The 20,313-nt window shown below is 42.7% G+C and overlaps 1 protein-coding gene across 2 annotated transcripts; it reads right to left on the reverse strand.

The window, feature by feature from the left end:
- Positions 1 to 249: 249 nt before the first annotated feature.
- Gem (GTP binding protein overexpressed in skeletal muscle) lies at positions 250 to 13,450 on the reverse strand. Of its 2 annotated transcripts, none has more exons than XM_015485959.2 (5): positions 13,294 to 13,450; positions 11,601 to 11,940; positions 5,367 to 5,443; positions 4,418 to 4,622; positions 250 to 1,592 (listed from the first exon to the last, which is right to left on the reverse strand). In XM_015485959.2, exons 2-5 carry the CDS (start codon positions 11,929 to 11,931, stop codon positions 1,315 to 1,317), a joined length of 891 nt encoding a protein of 296 aa, XP_015341445.1. In that variant the 5' UTR covers positions 11,932 to 11,940; positions 13,294 to 13,450; the 3' UTR covers positions 250 to 1,314. The 2 variants fall into 2 exon arrangements, with proteins under 2 accessions (XP_015341445.1, XP_048638758.1); XM_048782801.1 differs by lacking the exon at positions 13,294 to 13,450 and adding an exon at positions 12,209 to 13,272.
- Between the last annotated feature and the right edge of the window lie 6,863 nt (positions 13,451 to 20,313).

Here is a 20,313-nt window from a genome sequence, read left to right on the forward strand (position 1 = left end):
AGCTTAGCATTTAGGGGACCCCATATACTTACCCACTGAATCATCCAAAACTAACTTGAAATAATTGTGAACCACAATTCCAAAGGACAGATATATTTTTAAAACAGATAATTACTGGGCTTCTGCTAATGAGAAAATGAAACAACAGAATGGTTTTTTTTTTTTTCCTCTCTGGAATATGCTTTTTTAAAAAACCATATAAAAATAATCATGATCATCTTGTTTGGGGAAGAAAACAGAATGTCTTTGTTTTCAAAGATTTTATTTCTTTTATTATAAGACATATAAGGTAAAAACTTGTATATTTTGAAAAAGATAGAAAATGGTAATAAAATGGACATTTTTCTTATTAAGAAATATGTTCATAAATATGCTTTATCAAATGTTAAAATGGTTATTTTGCAAAATAATAATAAATAGAGCAGAGCTGTAGCATACAAGGGCTAACTCAAATACTGGAAGTTTTTATATATTTTATAAAAATTTAGCCTTTGATTCTATTTAAAAATTTGGCATTTTATACTCCAGGTTATCAATAATTCAGATTTTAAAAATATTTTTATGTTAGCTCCATGATTTCAAAAACAATGAAACACAAAAGGTGATTTTACTAAGTAGAATTTGTTGAAAATAACCTTCCCTTAAATAAAAAATTGTAAGACACATAAGATACATGTTTTGAACCTATAAATGGTACACACATTAGTTCCCAATACCACAAATCTCTGTAAGCATTACACAAAAATTGTTAGCTTAAGCTTTAGTTTCCAGCAAGATCCATCATTTCTTTTCACAGTTTGATGGAGCATTGATAGTCATGACCATGATGAGCCCAGTTCTTACAATTCTAGCTCCATGGAGATAAGGTACATGGACAGTTCTCCTCCTTTGAATAAATCCTTTCAGTGTTCCCATGTTCGTTTATCACCCAATGGCCTCGAATTCACAAGAACACTGGGCAAAATTTTAGTGATGAAAAGCTCTTGTTCTAGGCATTCTTTTGTAAGCTTTGATTCTCTACTATCCAAAGGAGCAAAAAAAAAAAAAAACATGTGAACACCAAACATGTCCCATAATGAGCATTAAGTGTCCACTTAGCAAAGTCAGCCTTTTTCGATAAATAAATACTAATTGTTTACAAAGATCTTTCATTTCCCATGCATTTTGTTGCCCATGAGGCTAACATATTCATTCCCAGCTGCATTGAGGGAAGCCACATCTAACAATACTTAAGTATTCAATCTAATATAGATTATTGGTCCCAGTGGCCTTTGACGATGTCCATCAGGAGGACATCTGGGTGATGCTTGGTGTCTAGAGCACAGAGAGGTCGTGGCAAGATTTGGACTTGAGCTTGAAGGCCATGTTCTTGTTGTTTTTGGCCACGATCTTGCCCCAGAAGCGCCGAGCTTTCCTGGGGATGCTCTCTCTCCGTTTCTGGTAAGCCAGCCGCCGCTCATTTTTCTCCTTGCTGTCCCGACGTAGGCGGACCTGCCGCACGATGCCCTCGAACAGCTCCTTCACGTTGTGCTGGACAGCTGCTGAGGTCTCAATGAACTTGCAGTCGAACACCACAGCACATGCTCTCCCTTCTGGTAAGGAAAGGCAGAGGACAAAGTCAGGGGGACTGTAGAGTGTGATCGCACCCAGCATGCAGCCAAGCTGGATGATTCCCGCAAAACTATCCTCAGAGGGTAACTCTAGGTCAGTGCTATAAGCAATGAATAGAGGGAGCCACTATGACACATGCCCTCCTAGGGTACAAATAGAAGGACAGAGTCCCACAAGAGGATCCCTGGAAGCAGGGGAGATTATCTTCAGATCTGTTCACCAGGAATTAACTGTCCAATTGCATCAAATATAGCATATTAATTAGAACATAAAACCATAGCCTGAATTTATTATGGACTGACTACATGCCAAGAAGTAGGCTAAGTTCTTTATAAACACTTTTTCAATGATCATAACAATCTTGGAAAATACATTATTATCCCCGATCAGGCTGGTGAAGAAATTGGGGGCAGGGCTCTTTTTAAAACTTGTCAGAGTTCACACTGCCTGCAAGTGGCTGTGAATCCAGGTCAACTTAAATCTCTAATCCACACGCTTTCTCTTGACTCAGTTTCCTGAACTGAGAATTAGAATGCTACCATTTGACTTTCCCCTCTTTTTTATTTTTATTTATTATAATTTGTTATATATGACAGCAGAATGCATTGCAATTCATATTACACAAATAGAGCACAATTTTTCCATATCTCTGGTTGTACACAAAGTAGAGTCACACCATTTGTGTCTTCATACATGTACTTAAGGTAATGATGTCCATCTCACTCCACCGTCTTTCCTACCCCCATGCCTCCTCCCTTCCTCTCTCTCCCTTTGCCCTATCTAGAGTTCATCTAATCCTCCCATACTCTACCCCTCCAACCACATTATGAATCAGCATCCTTAAATCAGAGAAAACATTCAGCATTTGGTTTTTTTGGGATTGGCTAACTTCACTTAGCATTATATTCTCCAACTCCATCCATTTTCCTGCAAATGCCATGATTTTGTTCTCTTTTAATGCTGAATAATATTCTATTGTATATATATATACCTAAATTGAGAATTAGGATTTTACCACTTGACTTTCCTCTCTTAAAAAAAAAAAGCTGTAGGGGTTTTTTAAATATATATATTTTTTAGTTGTCAATGGACCTTTATTTTACCTATTTATATGTGGTGCTGAGAATCAAACCCAGTGCCTCACACATGCTAGCTAAGCACTCTACCACTGAGCCACAACCCCAGCTCTATAATATTTTTTTTAAATGAGGTTTTTCAGTTACATCAAACTATTCAAGCTTCTCTGGAACAAACTCAATTTCAAATATTTCATTGTGTTCAATGATCACATGTCCCAATTCCAGTTTGGAAAGTAATGATTTTTGTAGACAATCATATCTTAGTAGTAAGACATTCCCAACAAGTTGAGTACACGGTCTTGACTGGGTTGGGTTTCTCTTCTCCAGAGCAGGGTCTAGCAATGCTGCATTTTACTTTTAAATTGTACAAGGGACAATCTGTATTAGGTCACTATCTCAAGAGTCCTATAAGCACTTGGGTGTCCACTCAACAAAGAGGAAGTATCCTCAAACTTAAGTGTGAAAAAGTATGCAAAACCATCAGATTAATGTCTTAGCTGAAATTTAGAAGCAGGGGATAGGGTGAGGAAGTTATTTCTAGGGCTTGGAGGGACCAGTAACAGCCAGAATAGAATCCTTTTTCTCAACGAAACTCTTTCCCACAATTACCCTAAATTGAGTTCCCTATCCTTCTTGCATAAAGATGTTCTTTTCCCGCTGGGCACAGTGGCGTATGCCTGTAATCCCAGTGGCTCAGGAAACTGAGGCAGGAGGTTCCAAATTCAAAGCCAGCCTCAGCAATGGTGAGGTGCTAAGCAACTCAGTGAGACTCTGTCTCTAATACAAAATTGGGCTGGGGATGTGGCTCAGTGGTTGACTGCTCCTAACAGTACCATCACCCCCCCCCAAAAAAAAAAAAGATGTTTTTTTCCCTTCCTTGAACCCTGGGAGGACAAAGAGAAAAGTATGGAGACTGCCAATAAATCCCTGAGGATGGCATTTCAAATCACCAGAGGGTGTACATTATTTAGCAATTCCTTTTATAATTTTAGAGCTACAGGTGTGATAAGAGGAGGTTAATTTTATAACCTAGGGCATTTCCATTTTGTATATGTGTGTGTCATGTGTTTCATTAAAGCCTAGCTTGAAAGCCTCAGTTCATGTTTCTGTTGAGCTGAAGTATTCAGTCCATTGCAAAGAGGGTTCTCCCCCGCGTAAAATAAGAGAATTTTCTCGTTAATGTTTCTAAGTTCTATAATGCTACCATTTTCAGCTAGTTTAAAAATAAAAGACATCCTAATAGGGCCAACCAGGTATTTTATCAGAGTAAGAATAAGAAGTTTCTAGAGTGGCTTAGGAGGATTATCATAATGCATTCATGGAAAACACCAACATAACCCATGTGACATTCAAGTTTGCTGTTAAAAGTAATATATAGTTGTCTTGTACAGAGGTCAAACTAATCTGAATAAGAAGAAAAATGCTCTAAAAAATATAGAAGGAATGAAAAGAAAGAAAAAATGAAAAGTCCCTGAGCATGATCTCTTCCCTAAAGGAATTCCAGGAAACCTCTTGGGGTGAGGAGATTGGACTCCTGCAGGAAAACCAGATGGACAAGGTAGAGCAACCAGCAGGGGATGACTGTTGGGGACTGGAGCAGTCTTGGAAAGTACAGGAGTATTTTTATGGAGCATTTTAATGAGTCCCTGATGCCAGCCTCATGAAAGAGGAAGGGAAGAACTTATAGGCAGGGGCTGTTTCCAAGGCACTGGTACCACCTCTCTTACCTGATACAGACACCTCCCGGCACCGAACTAGGTCACTTTTGTTGCCAACTAAAATGATAGGAATGTCCTCTGTCTGCCGGGCCCTGCGGAGCTGTATTCGCAACTCAGATGCCTTCTCAAAGCTCGCTCGATCTGTGATGGAGTAGACAATCAGGTAGGCATCCCCAACTTGCATGCAGTGGTCTTGGAGCCATTCATTCTCTCCCTAAAGAAATGAAAAGATCCTCTATGAGCTCAGGGTGGCCTGGGAAAGAAAGTGTCATTTTGCAAAGAAATCATATGTGTATCCTAAAGTACCTTTGCTGATAACAGAAGGGAAGAAAACTGCTTCAAACTCTTCAAAATCCTTTGAACTTCCATGCCTGTGAGATGTTGGGGCTGTGAAGATTACTAGCCTGTATGGTATTTGTGCCCAAAAGAGTTTACTCTCCTATGTCTTTTACAGCTTGAGTTGATAAATTACATAACTGCTCTGCCATACGGTATTTCTAACTCCCCCCCAAATTCCTTTTCCTTTTCCAAGGAATAAAATTAAGAAACCTTTGGTGAGGAGGGTTCTCAGTAAACAGAAGGTCTCGCATATATGCTCAGAAGCACAAACCTTTGAAAAGTAAATGTTGAAGACTAGTGTTGAGAATGTCAACTTCATACAAGATGGTTTTATGTGGTTGGAAAGTAACTCTATGCTTGTTTGAACTTTCCCTAAAACAAATACACTTTTTGTGTTTTTTAATAGAACTAAGGGTGGAACACTGCCACTTGCTTGTTATTCAGAGCTCATCTGTGAATGACCTGTTCCTTAGATCAGTTCTGTTCTTCAGAAGTAAATGCTTTTAATCAAGGAAATGAGCCCACCTCATCTGTGTAGAACAAGGTCACCCTCACACCAAACAGCCTGTTCAAGGGCAAGCCCAAGAACTCTCTGAGAGCTTGAACAGGTTCGGCATACCTTATTTTCCCACATGTCCAGCAGTATAATTGTGGCACTTTCCCCGTCAACAATCAGGGTGCGCTCATATGTATCTTCTAGAAAAGAAAGAAGATTGATATTAAATTGATATTAAAGTCAGATGAATATGCAACACTTTGACATAAGGGGGCCATGCATAAAGTTATGCTAAAAAACACACTAAATATGCCACTAACTAGGTAGATACGCAGATATTTGCAAAGAAAAATTGCTTTTTGTCATCTTCAACAATATACGATGGCTATTCCTCTAGTATTTAGTAAGCAGATCGCCTGTATCTTTCAAATGTGTACCTCTAAACCAGTTGAATTAAAACATCTTCATTTTCATTGTTCCTCAAACTCTGTATAGGAAAACCACTTATGAAAACAAGGCTCACATAAGAGCCTTTGACTCAGGTTTAATGGATGAGGCTATGAAAAAGTATTAACTGTAAGCCCCATTTTCATAAGCCTTACATGGAAATCCATTGTACCTACCAGTGGATGGTTCCAGAACATTCACTGTCAATTTCATGAGTTTTAGCTCAGAGATATTTCTCCTCCTTGGAGAAGTGGGGAAAAAATCTTGAGACTATCCTGTTTGACCTATAGTTTTTTTATTCCTTAAAATAATAACAACAAAGGCTGGGGCTGGGGTTTAACGGTAGCACACTTGCCTGGCATGTATGAGGCACTGGGTTTGAGTCTCAGCACCACATATAAATAAATAAAAATAATGGTCTGTCAACAACTTAAAAAAATTTAAGAAAAAAAATTAATTAAAAATAATAATAATAACAACAACAACAAGAGTAACTCAGTTCTCTAGGACTAGATGAGCTTATTTTCCATCTTGAGTACAGCAGAAGTACAGCCTCCAGTTCTACTTGGTAATGGAAACTTTCCTCCCTGCACTTGAGCCCAGATTGAGTATAGGTGAAAGGTGAACACAGTACAATGGGCCAAAGTAGCTCCAGTCTGGAAAAATCCATCAGGGTGGCACCATGGGGTGTGCTTGGATTTTTGCAAGAAGGACTCCCTATCAACTCCAGTTGATCCCATCCTACTCTGTTTACACAATGTGATTTCCTGTTTTGAATTTCATCATTTGAAAATTATGACTTTTCTAATGATTTACCATTATTCTCATTCATCCTTTTGCCTAGAAGCTCTTCCCTCAGATACCAGCAAGGCTTGTCCCTTACCTTAACCTTCTGGGGAGGTATCCCTAACCATTCATTTGAAATCTCTCTTTAGTCTCACTAAAATTCCCTACTCTATCTCCTGCTTTGTTTCTTATTTGCATTATTGTCATCGAACATGTAACACATGTATCTTTCTAAAATTTTAGCATTTGTTGCCTCCAACTCCCCAGAATGTTAGGGCAGAGATTTGCATCTGTGATGTTTACTCTGCCCCGAGCACCCAGGATAGTGCCTGGCACATTGCAGGTGCTCAATAAAAATGTGTCCAATGAATGAATGAATGATATACACAGCATTGTGGTTATGAGCACAAGCCAACATGAATCAGAATCTGGTTTCATCCCTAATTAAGTATGTGGCTCTGGACCACTTACATAAATCCTCTGAGGCTGGGTTTTCTTCATTTACAAAATGAGATTGATAACCGTATCTACCCCTTATGACTGTGTGACAGTCACATATACTAAGCCTGAACACAAAGTAGAAAGTGTTAGCTCTTATCATCACTTTCTCACATGCAAGAAGCTGGTTTTTGCCACAACCAGAATTTTCTACTACAGATAAATCCCAGCCTAAGTGTGCTATGGTCAGAGATCCAGGGAGGCTCTTGTTTTATAACAGAGGTTCATTGGTTTAGTGCTTCTTTACCTAAGAACTGGACCAGGAAAGGGAAAGAAAAGAAAACTCAGACAGGGGGAAGTTAACCAGGGATGGCTCTGTCCATTTCCCACCTCCAGTGTCATTAGCAGGAGTAACTGTTTCCCACTGGGGGTTTACAAATCTGTTGTGTCCTCCTATTTGCTGCATCCATCCTGCGCCCCTTGGAGGCACTCACAGCGGGATGCAGTTTGGCTTACTGGAGGGCAGGGCCTCATGACCCCAGGGCACAGACTCCTACAAGCCAAAGGAAACCTGCCCAGCTCAGATGAGTGGGAGGGGAGATCTGACTGTCCCCTACTACCACAGAGTGTTTATCTTTTCTCTAAATACCCTCCCTGCACTCAGAAAACTCCAGGAAGGCACTTTGTCTGCCTTCAGTCACCACCAAAAGCAGGTACAGGGAGAACTGCCTGATTGTCCAAGTCGTTCACATAGAAACATACCATGTTCCAACAGCTGAAGGCCAAAGCAAACTCCACATTTCTCTTGGACTGAGAGATGTCAGAACATGTCTAGAGAAGCAGTGGACTAAGAATTACAGCTGTGAAAGTGGGAACAAGATATTTTGCTGTTCTGGAAGTTTCCTGACAGGATCATTCTATCTGGCCTGACCTCTGCCTGAAAACCACAGTGTTGGAGACCCGAGAGCCTAAAACAGTAGATCCTCTCCTTCCAGTTTGGGTTTATATCCCTCTGGCTGGGTGCACTGGGGACTCTCCTGACACTCAGAGTCCTGCTCAATAGCCTTCCACTAACTAAGTGCCTATAACCAAAGCTCTAGGTTTCTCTTCCTCCCTTAGTCCTCAAGCAATCTTTTAACCTCTCCAAGTGCTGATTGAACAAATTGAATAAAAGAACAGGAAATTCTAGAAGAGCTCTTGGAAATTTGCAAGGGGTTATAGAAAGGGTCGGGCCTTTCAGCCTGTGGGGCTTGTCCGGGATGTCCTCGTTTCTTTCATGCTCTGTGTGAATGCTGGGGGTGTCCTGGCACACTGAATAGCAAGAGACGTCATCCTAGTGGAGCCAAGGAGATTCTAGAGGGGGCTACTGTGCTCAGTGGCCATTTTCCCTGGACCAGTGCACCTCAGCTTATCTTTTCCAATCTGCTCCCACTGACAAAAACTCTGTCCCTGACCAAACGTGCATCATGAACCCTCTTCTTGGCTGGAGTTTTCATATCTGTCCTTGTAGAGTCCAGTTTTAATCAGAATCCTGCTGAGTCAGATTAGTGACACTTCCCCAGCCTCAATATCTGATCAAATTCCTCATTTCCCCCACCTTTGATGTCTAAGTCGTTGGCCTGGCTCCAGTAAGAATTCCCCTCATTTTGATATTTCTTCTTAGTGATTTTCCACCCACAGATCCTCCCAACCTGCTCCTTTGTTATAAATCCCCACTTGTTCTTATTACATTTGAACTTGAGTCCAATCTCTCTCCCTTTCTGCTATAGTCCTGAATAGTTTCCCCATTATGTACATTTTTCTTTTACATCCTTCCCCACCCCCAAGGTCTCTCCTGCCCAAGACTGGCTGGAGGCCTGCAGGTAGAACCTGCAGAGCTGTTGTCTCACGCTCCAGAAGAGGCTCCTATAGCCTCTCAAAGGCTCTGAGGCTCCAGCATCTCTCCCACCCAAAAACTTTCAACTACATTCAGCTTTCAGAGGCCAAGAGGTATCAAGGAAGATACGCTTGCTCTAATGTAAGGTCCTCTCCTCTATTGGCTCATGTCTCCTCTGCACATCTGAAAGGGCCCCAGGCAAGAATGACAAGAGGGTAGGTAGATAGGGAATAAGGACTTAGAAGTGATGAAACCGAAGTTCAGGAGAATAAGCACACAGGAAGGAAACAGCAGATCCAGAATCTATGGTAAGTACATTTATTCCACATTTCCTATGTGCCAGCACTAAACTACCTGCTTACACTACCTGCTTAATGTCTGCTCTTTTAATTTGTATAATGCCCTATGAAGTACTGTCCCAATGATACTAATAAGGAGGTTTCGGGAGGTTAAGGTGTTTGTCCAAGAGCACCCAGCTAAGTCTGTGTCACGTGGGGTCTAAACCCACTCATCAGACTCCACGCCCAGTGCTCTTTCCTGCACTCCCCTGCACGTTCAGTGCCTTCACACCTAGCACAGCGCTTCCAAATCCTAGGGGTCTTTAAGGTGCAGCTCAGACAGCACCTCTTCCCTGAAGCCTCTTCTGATTTTCACAGTCTTTTCTCTGAATTCCACTTTCTCATAACCTGTTCTCCTTGCAATTTTTCCACAACACTTATCACATCCTCGTTTCATTTACAGTTGATGTATGTCTGACCTCCATGGCACACTGTGAGACCCTCTACGAAGGGAGCCCCCAGGACATTTGCATGTCCCCAGAGTGACTCAAGTTCTATAGTATATGTTCAGTAACTGTTTATAAATGAATGAATGGCATTAAATGTACACAGAGAGTCATAACATTATCACAATATAACTGTAACAGCATCCATCTTTATTGGGAAAAATAAGGATGAGAAAATTGTATATACTTTTTCTTATGGTTAATGGTGTGAGGGAAAAGACAAAAACAATGTAGGAGTGTGTCTTGAAAAACCTCCCTCGTGGGAAACACAAAGCCAACTAGTGATTCCAACAGGGCTTATATATAAGGAATATAATCCTAGATGGTATAAATTAAGTTACTCGAATAGGATATGTAAGATAGGAAGCACTTGTCAAAGATTCTCAGTTTAAGGACATAAGAAAAAGATTCTCTCTCTCCTTATCTCCCTCTTATCTAATAAAGAGATTTCCCAAATGCAGAAGGCTGCCTCCCAAATTCCAGGTATGAATCACTCTTCTCAATACTTTATGCTTACTATCCTCTGGATATACACCACCCCATTCTAATGAACAAACATTTTTGAAAGTATATTATTCACTCCTTCAATCCCTCCCTCTTAAAAACAAATAAACCCTGTCAGTCGATGAGAGAGTTGTCAATCCTTAATTCTTTCAATCCTCAAAACACACTATTGCTACTTCTTAAATAACCTAATAATTTTAAATTAATTTCACCCCATTCTAAATTATAGCCACTGACACAGAGCTCCTGAGTGAGAAGGTACAGTGTGGTTTGCCCATCTTGGGGTACCCCAGAGCTGTCTTCTAGACACAGATACCCACCAGCCTTCACAAAGAAAAGAGAATCAGCAATACAGCACCAGTCCTGCAACTCTGGGATAGGCAAAGCCCAAAGTAAGAGAGAAATTGATATTACATCAGTGAGTCATCACTTATAGCCCAGTTCCTGAGCTGCCTCTTGAAGCAGTGAACTCCCTGACACTGACACAGTCCAGAGGAATAAAACCTTTAGACAGAATGGGCTGATGTATTGAGGAGTAGGATTCATATGCATCAGATGGGGAGGAAATGTGAGTCACCACTAAGCCATTTTCCTACCCCGGAAGTCTGTGATTCAGTTGTGTGTTACAGCTGGAAATATGGACAAACCATGTGATTTGGGTACACTGGACAGTTCTTCCTTCATTTCTAATAGTAGTAAATAGGGACACACAGCTACCCCGGTTACATGTGCTAAGATCAGCGCTGTAGTTGGAGGACACTGTATGGACACCACTGGCTATTAGGATCCTTATATTCCATTGCAGAATATAAGGCTCTCCTTTTCCTGTTATTAAGGAACACATGCATTTATGAAATACTATTATCACAAAACAATTTTAGAAATAGGGCTTCAACAAGTAAATATTTGAAATTATATTGTACAGGGAAAATTATCTTGGAAAAACTATAAGACTCCATACAAAGTATTCATCATCATTGTCATTATTTCAAAAATTTTTTTTAAAAAATATTGAATTATTTCAAATACAGATTTTGAACTATTTTACACCAGTAAGTCTTTAATATTGGTTGTAACAGGCTGGTAAATATACTCAAACAGTTTTTTTTTTGTTGTTGTTGTTGTTGTTTTAATCAGTTTTGTTGTAGGTATAACCATGGGAAAAGGCTATACCTGTACTGAGCTCTTGGAATCTGATCCAGGACAGAGTCAGCAAGAGCAAGAAGTGGGATCCTGAACTCTGGCTCTGTCCTCTTTAATCAGCCTCCCTCAGACCCTTCCGATTAGGAATCTCAGAAACTCCCTATGGCTCAGGTTCAACAGACTTTGGTCTTATCTATAAGCATTGTCATTTTCTTGTCATGAGGGCCTGTGCCAGGGCCCTTCTGGGGACTCAGCTTCCCATCCAGTGCCAAGAAGGCATAACTTCAGCTCCCAAGTCTGCAGATAAATGACCCTCTGGCTCTCTTTCTGCCTGGACCACTGCTAAGAGACAGAAGCCCACCAAGCCTGCGACACCTACCTCCCAGCACCTCGCAGTCGCTGTCCAGGCTGTCGTGCACGCCTGCAAAGATGTTGGCCAGGGTGGACTTGCCTACCCCCTGCTCCCCTATGAGCACCACACGGTAGTAGGTGTTCCCTGACTCAGAGGAGATGACAGAGTCTGTAGAGTCAGAGGACCAGCTCCGCCGGCAGTGGTCCTCAGGGTTGGCAGAGTGGTGGTTGCGATGGTTGTATGGGTGGGGCTCTTTCTGGACCATCAGATGCCTGCCATCGGCTGGGATGCTCCAGCGCTGCTGCTGTGGCTGCATGCCCACAGTGCCCTGGCGCATGGTGACATTATTCAGAGTCATCGTGGGGTCCTAGGGAGCAAAACAGCCAAGATGCCAACATTGGTGAAGATAAGTGAACGTTCAGGGGACCTAAACACATGGTCAGTCATTAGTGATATTCTATGAAATGGGTACGAAATTAAGTATCATTAAGGAACATCAAAGAAACAGTCTCCAAACCCCAATAAGCCAGGCTTTCAAATAGGGAGATACACACACACACACACACACACACAATTAGTAACCATGTCCTCAGGCAGACTGTCAATTGCACAGGAAAAAAAAAAAAAAAAAGTACCATTAACATCGCCCACTGCCCATAAGCTTCCTCCATCCTCAAAGAAGACTTGAGGTCTCCACTCTAAGTTGGCACAGAGGCAGTTGGAAGGAAACCACAGCCTCCAGAGATGGCTTGAAGAGCAACAAGTCAGGGCTGCTGGGGACCAGCTGGCCAGGTTAGCTGCTCTTTTCTAAACATGGCTCTTAATTGCACCAGCGTCCTGCAGGCTTGTGTGCCTCAGTGGGAAACACGTGGCAATGACATCACTCCCCCTGGCTGGACTGGACAGGCACTTATGGGAACTTCCATGTTTAGTAAAGTTGCCCTGATGCTCTCCAGCTGCCTGAAGAGACCGTTATTTGAGGAGTGGGGGCAATTTCTGTTTGGGGTTTATGCCTCAGCTCTGCCCTCTTGCCCACAGACACCACCTTTAAAGCATTCCAGCCCCAAGCCTAGTCATTCCAGCAGGTCACATTCAGATGTATCAAAAATTTGCAAAGTGCTTCACCCCCATCAAACCACATCCACTCCAAGATTTATTTAATTCCATTTCAGATTTCCACCTTCTTGAAACAAATCAGAAGGCCAAAGACTTTTCTAAACCACATTCACCAACTTCCTACAACTTTCCCTTTGCAAGACCAGGCACGGAGGGCTGTTCTCCGAGACTGCTTGAGATCAAGTAGAAGCATTCACATTTGAATCAGCAAGATCCACGGGAGAGTGACGGGTGCACAAACCTCACACCACGATCCTTATCCACGCATCAGGACCACCGATCGATGGGGGAGTTTTTGACACCTTAAGGGCAGCCCCTTAGTGGGTCGACTTGCATTCAAACAAGGAAAGTGTCACTGAGGGTTACCCGATGATCACACAATCTGCAGGAAGAGGTGACCCTCTTCCTGAACTGAACTAAGGAACCCGCTAATGAGAAATGCATCCTTTGCATCCGAAGTTCCTTCCCCTATCAGAAAACCAAGCGCAGACAGCAAGTTCCAGAGGTTCCCTTAAACTTAGAAAGTTCTACGGGCTGGGAACGCCCACTCCCTGTCCTCCCGCTCCCCGCGCCGCTGGAAGAGCGGCTCGGGACGCCCCCTTACTTGGCTCCGCGGGGCCGGCAGGGTGGGCGTCCGTGAGTGGGTCCGCGCTGGGATGCCGGGGCCGCTGAGCACCGGGAGACTCCGCTGTGCCCGCGGTCCAAGCCTACAGCCTGCAGCCGCCGCGGCCCCGCGATTTATACGAGCCCCGCCGACCCGCGACGGGGCTTTTCCGTGACGTCAGCGCTCCCGCCGGGAGGGGGCGGCTCTGCAGCAAACTCGGAGTTGCAGCCACTTGGCTAAATCAGTTACTCGCAGTCATGTGACCCCCACCTCCCCTTTAGAAAAAAAAATAATAATGACAGTTCAATCCTGGGTTTGCTTTATTTTGTTTTATTTTATTTTTACTAGGTGGAAAAATACACTTAGCGCTACTTAATCGCCCTTCCCAGCAGAGCACTTGCCAGCTGTCGGGATAAAGGATGGAGGTAGAGACACATTTGAGTAGCGAGCCCAGCTTTGCCAAGAAAACAAGAATGAGCCGGTGTGCGCGGGGGACTTCAGCCTCCAGGATGGGGCTGCAGCCTCCTCGAATGGTCTTTTGCACCACGGCAAACAGCCTCTTCCTCCCTCCTGTAACCTTCTCCCTGGATTGTGGGGAGCCCCACACTGCTTTGTTTTCCTTTTCTGGCTGGGACCCAGAGAGAGGTGAGGAAAGGGGAGGAGAGCTTATAAAGGGAACGTTTGGAAAATAACTGAATTAGGGACCCACGCAGATAGTGCTATAGATTGCTGGCCCTCCTGCCCTGGGCCAGAATGCTGAGGTTCCTCAACAGGGGAATTTAATCACATCCCAATCAGCACCATCTCTGAACCAGGCTCCCTGGTATTGCTGGGCCTGAGGCTTGGGGCCAATACTTCCCAGCCATGGGGAGGAGCTCAAGCCCAGGAGGGACTCCTGTGAATAAAGGGCAAAGGATAATAACAACTACTACTGCCATTTACTAAGTACTTCCAAGGACCTATATTTGGTACTGTTTGGCCTCCAGGGACCTTTACTCCTTACTACAATTCTGCAATGTGACTGGATTGCTGTATTCACCATATGAAGGAGGAAAATGAGGCACTGCAAGAAATTTTCCAAGGTCAGAGAGCTCCTATAAATGGCAGGGTCAGCACTCAAAACTTGGTATGCCTGACTTGCACTGCACCACCGAGGAAGGGTTTCTGTGACCTCTTCCCCAGGACATAGGAATTTCCCAGATCCTTTCCAACATATCCATCACTTTTTCAGCCAGCTTCATCTCTGGGTTGGCAGGTGGCTCCAGGAGCAGCCAAAGGCACCAGTGCCTATTAGAGAGGCTAGACTCTGCTGTGTTAGTCAATTCCTATCCTGCGGACATTTATCGGCTTTGGGGATTATCTAAGTGACCAGCTGCTAAGACCTGCCAGGCCCCAAACTGGCAAAGTTGGAATTTGCACAGTAATGAAGACTTAGAGCCCCATAGTCTCAGGGGTCTAGCCCCAATCTCCTGTTTATTCTCTACATAAGGAAGCTATGGCTTGGAGGACTGATAATCATTCAGTTAGGATATGGTAGAGTCAGAACTAGAATCTGGGTATCATAATTTTCTGAACTAGGCCCTTCACTTCTGTCAAATTTTTCTTCTGGGCTTAGCCAAAAGAGAATAGCTACAGCTGGGCGGAGGGTGGGGGGAAGAGGGGAAGGAGACAAAAGAGAGACAGACAGAAACAGAGAGATCATTCCCAAGGGTATATCATTAAAATACATACAATTTGTGCACTATCTGCATTTCAGAATTATCCATGCTTTTTCCTTGCTAAACCTCATGCTCTGTAAGCTGGTCTCAACAGAAATATTGGGGGGGGAGGTAAAAACTAAGAATTAATCAGAGTTTATATCATATAGTCTCTCAATTCTTAGCACACTGATAAGAGCCTCACATTAATAAGAATCTATGGAGCCGGGCACAGTGGAGCACGCCTGTAATTCCAGCAGCTCAGGAGGCTGAGGCAGGAGGATCACAAGTTCAAAGCCAGACTAGCAAAAGTGAGGGGCTACAAATCTCCATCATGTTGGATTAGGTCCCAATTGCCATAAGACTCCTATAGTGCAAGAATTAAAATCAAGAATCAATAAATGGGATGGACTTGAACTAAAAAGCTTCTTCTCAGCAAAAGAAAGAATCAGTGAGGTGAATAGAGAGCCTACATCTTGGGAGCAAATAAAAAAAAAAAAAAAACCACATGCACATCAGATAGAGCATTAATCTCTAGGATATATAAAGAACTCAAAAATCTTAACACCAAAAAACAAATAACCCAATAAATAAATGGGCCAAGGACCTTAACAGACACTTCTCTAAAGATGATATACATCAACCAACAAATATATGAAAAAAGTGTTCAACATCCCTAGCAACTGGAGAAATGAAAATCAAAATTACTCTAAGATTTCATCTCACTCCAGTCAGAATGGCAGATATTAAGAATACAAACAACAGGGCTGAGGTTGTGGCTCAGTGGGAGAGTGTTTGCCTGGCATGTGTGAGGCCCTGGGTTCAATTCTCAGCACCACATACAAATAAATAAATTAATAAAGGTCCATCAATGACTAAAAACATTTTTTAAAAAGAATTAAAAGAATACAAACAACAATAAGTGTTGGTGAGGATGTGGGGGAAAAGGTACACTAATACACTGCTAGTAGGACTGCAAATTGGTGCAGGCAATCTGGAAAGAAGTATGGAGAATCCTTGGAAAACTGGGAATGGAACCACCATTTGACCCAGCTATCCCACTCCTCCTCAGTCTATACCCAAAGGACTTAAAAACAGCATACTACAGAACACAGCCACAACAATGTTTATAGCAGCACAGTTCACAATAGCTAAACTGTGGAAGCAACCTAGATGCCCATCAGTAGATGAATGTATAAAGAAAATGTGGTATATATACACAACGGAATATTGCTCAGCAATAAAAGAGAATAAAATCATGACATTTGCAGGTAAATGGATGGAGCTGGAGAATATAATGCTAAGTGAAATTAGCCAATCCCAAAAAACTAAATGCAGAATGTTTTCTCTGATTTAAGGAATGCTGATTCATAATATGATTGGAGGGTGGGGTATAGGAGGATTACATGAATTCTAGATAGGGCAAAGAAGAGGGAGGGAAAGAAAGGGGGCATGGGGGTGGGAAAGATGGTAGAATGAAATGGACATCATTACCTAAGTACATGTATGAAGACATGAATGGTGTGACTCTACTTTGTGTACAACCAGAGATTTGAAAAATTGTGCTTTATATGTATAATATAAATTATAATGCATTCTGCTGTCATATATAATAAATTAAAATTTTAAAAAAACAGTGAGGGGCTAAGCAACTCAGTCTCTGTCTCTAAATAAAATACAAAATAGGGTTGGGGATATAGCTCAGTGGTTGAGTGCCCCTGAGTTCAATCCCAGGTACCACCCCCCCACACACAAACAAAAGGATCTATGGAGCTTGGGCAGTGTGGAACCCACCATGCAGGTGTGGTGGGCCTGAGGCACTGTGAACCAAGGCATGATGACTTTAGCGGCCACCCTTCAGCAGCCAGACCATGGTAGGAACACCTGCTGTAGAAGACCACTCCATGCAGTGCTACAACCCAAAACCTGCAAACATAGGCCATCCCATGACCTCACCTCCTGCTTCCTGACCTATAGTGAGAAAATGGAAGTGGGGCAGATCTGAATGGAAGTTGGGACTCAAGAGGTGACCCACAGCATTAATACTTTTTCAAACCCTAATTAGCATACATTTGGAACAATAGCAGTGATCCACATGCTATATAAACCCCTAGACTAGCACTCCAATGGAGAAAACCTGCTATTGGGTCCTTCTTGTACCGTAAAAGTTCTGTTCCTATTTCTATTCTTTAGTAAATCCTACTTTTACACTCACTCATCCTGGTCTGTGGATTTCATTCTTCAAAACCATGAAAAAAGAACCCAGAAAGAAGAAGAAATTGATAGTGAGATGCTGGGGTCTCCTGCCACACTGGAGGGCATGGCCCACCATTAAGAGCTGCAACACTTCTCAACTGCAGAGCCCTGCAACCTTCTGCAGACACCACCTGCCAGCAGAAGCCAAGAAACTCCAGTCTCACCCACTAGCAGAAGCAAGGAATGGAGTTTCATCTCAAAACTCTGGTTTTAGTATGGACTATTTTTTCAATGGTATATGTAAAACACACCAAAGAAAATTAACTACAAATATTAGGATTGGAAGGTGCCACAGGAATAGTGTGTTTGAATAAAAAGATCTGCACTTTTAATTTTTCTGTCTCACAAGAAGCCGGATGAGGACAAATGAGAAAACAACTACTTAGGAAAAATTTCAACTGAACTGCAATTGTTGAATATTTAGAGAAAAGTCACAGTTGCACCTTACCAAAAGCACATTTGAGAGCCAAGCTACCTTGTCCAGGATTTCAACTCACTAGAACCATCTGAGGGTGTGAAGCTAGCTGGACAAAAAAAAAAAAAAAAAAAAGTGAAATTTGGGCAGGTGGTGAAGAGGAGAAATTGGCAAAACATTGTCAATTCTTGTCTATGAATTATTCTTTCTGTATTTTCTCTGCCAGAATTTGAAGGCTTCCTCAAGTTCTAGCTAAAATGAGCCCTCAAGAGTAAAGCAAGGAGGCAGAACTTACAGCAACAAAAATAACTCACATTTACTGAGCAATATACAGGCCTTATCTCAGTTAATCCTCATCACCACTGCCGTTACTCATATTTTACGATGGAAATCCTGAGGAATCACATTGAATAACAGCTGATGGGTGGTAGAGCTGAGCGCTCTGGGACTACAGTCTCAACCACTGTTCTATTTTAAGTAGGGCATGCTTCAGTCCCTATACACATCTTAGCCCCACTAGTAAGAGGGGGCCTAGTCCCTTCCTAATTCCCTCAAAAGAGAATTTTTATATGTTGGTGAAAGTCCATCACATTTACTGGGCCACATTTTCCTGATGGGTGGGGTTAGTGTACTCAAAGATATGAGCCACACTTTTTTTCTCTCTCTCCTCCGGGCCCCAGGCCCTGGGTAAGAAGGTGAATTTGTGGTCCCTTAAGAACCTGCCCATCTTACTGTCACCATCGCTATTCTTTCAATGTGTAGCCTTAGCAACCAGATTCCATGATCTCCAGTAGGATGGAGAGATGGAGGAAAGACTGCACAAGGAGTAGGGTTGTGAATAAGGGCATCAGGAGCTTGCACAACCACTAATTATTATACTTATTAATATACTAGTGGCATGGTTAAGTCCTTTGTAAACAAACTATAATACCAACTCTTGAAAACTCTAGGGGAGGAGAGATGATGGATAGGCCCAGGATCTCTACATGCCAAGATCTATAATACTGTGCTAAAAGTTGTAATTCTATTCTAAAAACAACAGTAGCATTCACTTATCTTTAACATGCTATGCTGCCCCACACCATAAGACTTACAACAACTAAGGTGGTGCTTACCTGTGCCATCAAGTAAAGGCTACTCAATGGTAGAGGTGACACCAAGCGAATGCTCTCTCCATTGTCTACTAACAAAGGTAGATTACAGAAACAGCACAGAGTAGGTGATAAAATAAATGGGTTTCCTTTTTCCCATCACTTTTTAAATATTGTATTGGTTAACCTTCCATTACTATAATGAAATACCTGAGGCCATTAACTTTTATTTTTTTATAGTTGGACACAATACCTTTATTTTATTTATTTATTTTTATGTGGTGCTGAGCATCAAACCCAGGGCCTCACACGTGCTAGGCAAGTGCTCTACCGCTGAGCCACAATCCCAGCCCCCCCCCCCCCCCACCACCATTAACTTTTAAACATCAACAGCTCATGGTTTCTGAAGGATTTTAGTCCAGGAATGGATGGCCCCATTAGCTTTGGCACTCTATCAAGGAAGCACATAATGGCGGGAGCATGGGACAGCAAAAACTGCTAAAATCATAAGCCATGATGCAGAAAGAAATACTAAGAGACCAGGGTCCACAATCCTCTTCAAGGCACAGTCCCAATGATCTAAGGACCTCCCACTAAGTTCTACCTCCCAAAGGTCTACACCACCTCCCAATGGCGTCATCCAGAGGACCAAGCCTTTAACACAAGAACTTGTGGGAGCCATTCTACAAGGAATCTGCATAGCAAATATTTTGCATTTAATGCCTTTAAGCAAGCGTGCTCTCTAGTTCCCCATGGTCCTTACTAATCCCTAACATTCTACTCCAACCAGCCTCTGTGGTTTATATAATCTACCTGGCCCCTAAAGGCATTTGACTTTGTAATCCCTGCATGGGCTCAATGAAAATGTAGTGGATTTGACAGAAAAGCAAATTCAAACCTAGGCCCTGCCTCTTTTTAGCCTCATGATGCTGGGGATGTCACTGAACCCCAGAGACTCTGTTGTTCCGAGGACTAAAGACCCCCTGAATGTGGAAGTGCTTGTTAACCGTGGAGCACAGACAGCATCAATGCAAGTGATTACAACCATGACGCAGGAGCCAAGGATTGGAGCTCTGCCACCTGCCCTTGGTTTTGCTGCCTCTTCAAGCTCAAGTTAAATGAATCCAGCAGAATTCAGGACACGTGAGGTGGAGGGGGGAAGGTCAGGAGATGAACTCATAGTCAATGCTACTAGGAAAAAATAATTAGCAAGGAGAGTGGCATGGTTAAGTCCTTTGTAAACAAACTAGGCCTCCACCAGCCACAAAAACACTCAGGGGAGGAGCTGGGTGGGAGGCAGTGTGCAAAGTGTCTGAGCACAAAAGGAACCACCCACCCACTGGGGGAATTCTAAAGAAGGAAAGAATTACTATATGGAAAATCATTGCTTTACAGAAGGAAGGGGTGGGGGTTCCAGTTGCAAAATCAAGAGAGCCCTGATTAAGAGAAAATAAAGATGGAAGAAAAGATGGCTAAGAATAACCTCTCAACATCCAGAGGCCTGCAAGTTCCAGATGGACAGTCCCTCCAGCTGCACCCTCCTTCAGACCAGTCCCCCAAC

The sequence above is a fragment of the Marmota marmota genome, unplaced genomic scaffold, assembly GCF_001458135.2.
Source record: "Marmota marmota marmota unplaced genomic scaffold, marMar, whole genome shotgun sequence".
In the NCBI taxonomy this organism is placed as follows: Eukaryota; Metazoa; Chordata; class Mammalia; order Rodentia; family Sciuridae; genus Marmota; species Marmota marmota.

Coding starts and splice junctions, on each gene's coding strand:
- Gem (XM_048782801.1), bottom strand. CDS start 12,244: ATGGAGGAAGCTTATGGGCAGTGGGCGATGTTAATG. Junction 11,941..12,208: donor GGCAGTGGGCGATGTTAATG/GTACTTTTTTTT, acceptor TTTGCTCCCTAG/GACCCCACGATGACTCTGAA. Junction 1,593..4,417: donor CCGGGAGGTGTCTGTATCAG/GTAAGAGAGGTG, acceptor TTTCCTTACCAG/AAGGGAGAGCATGTGCTGTG.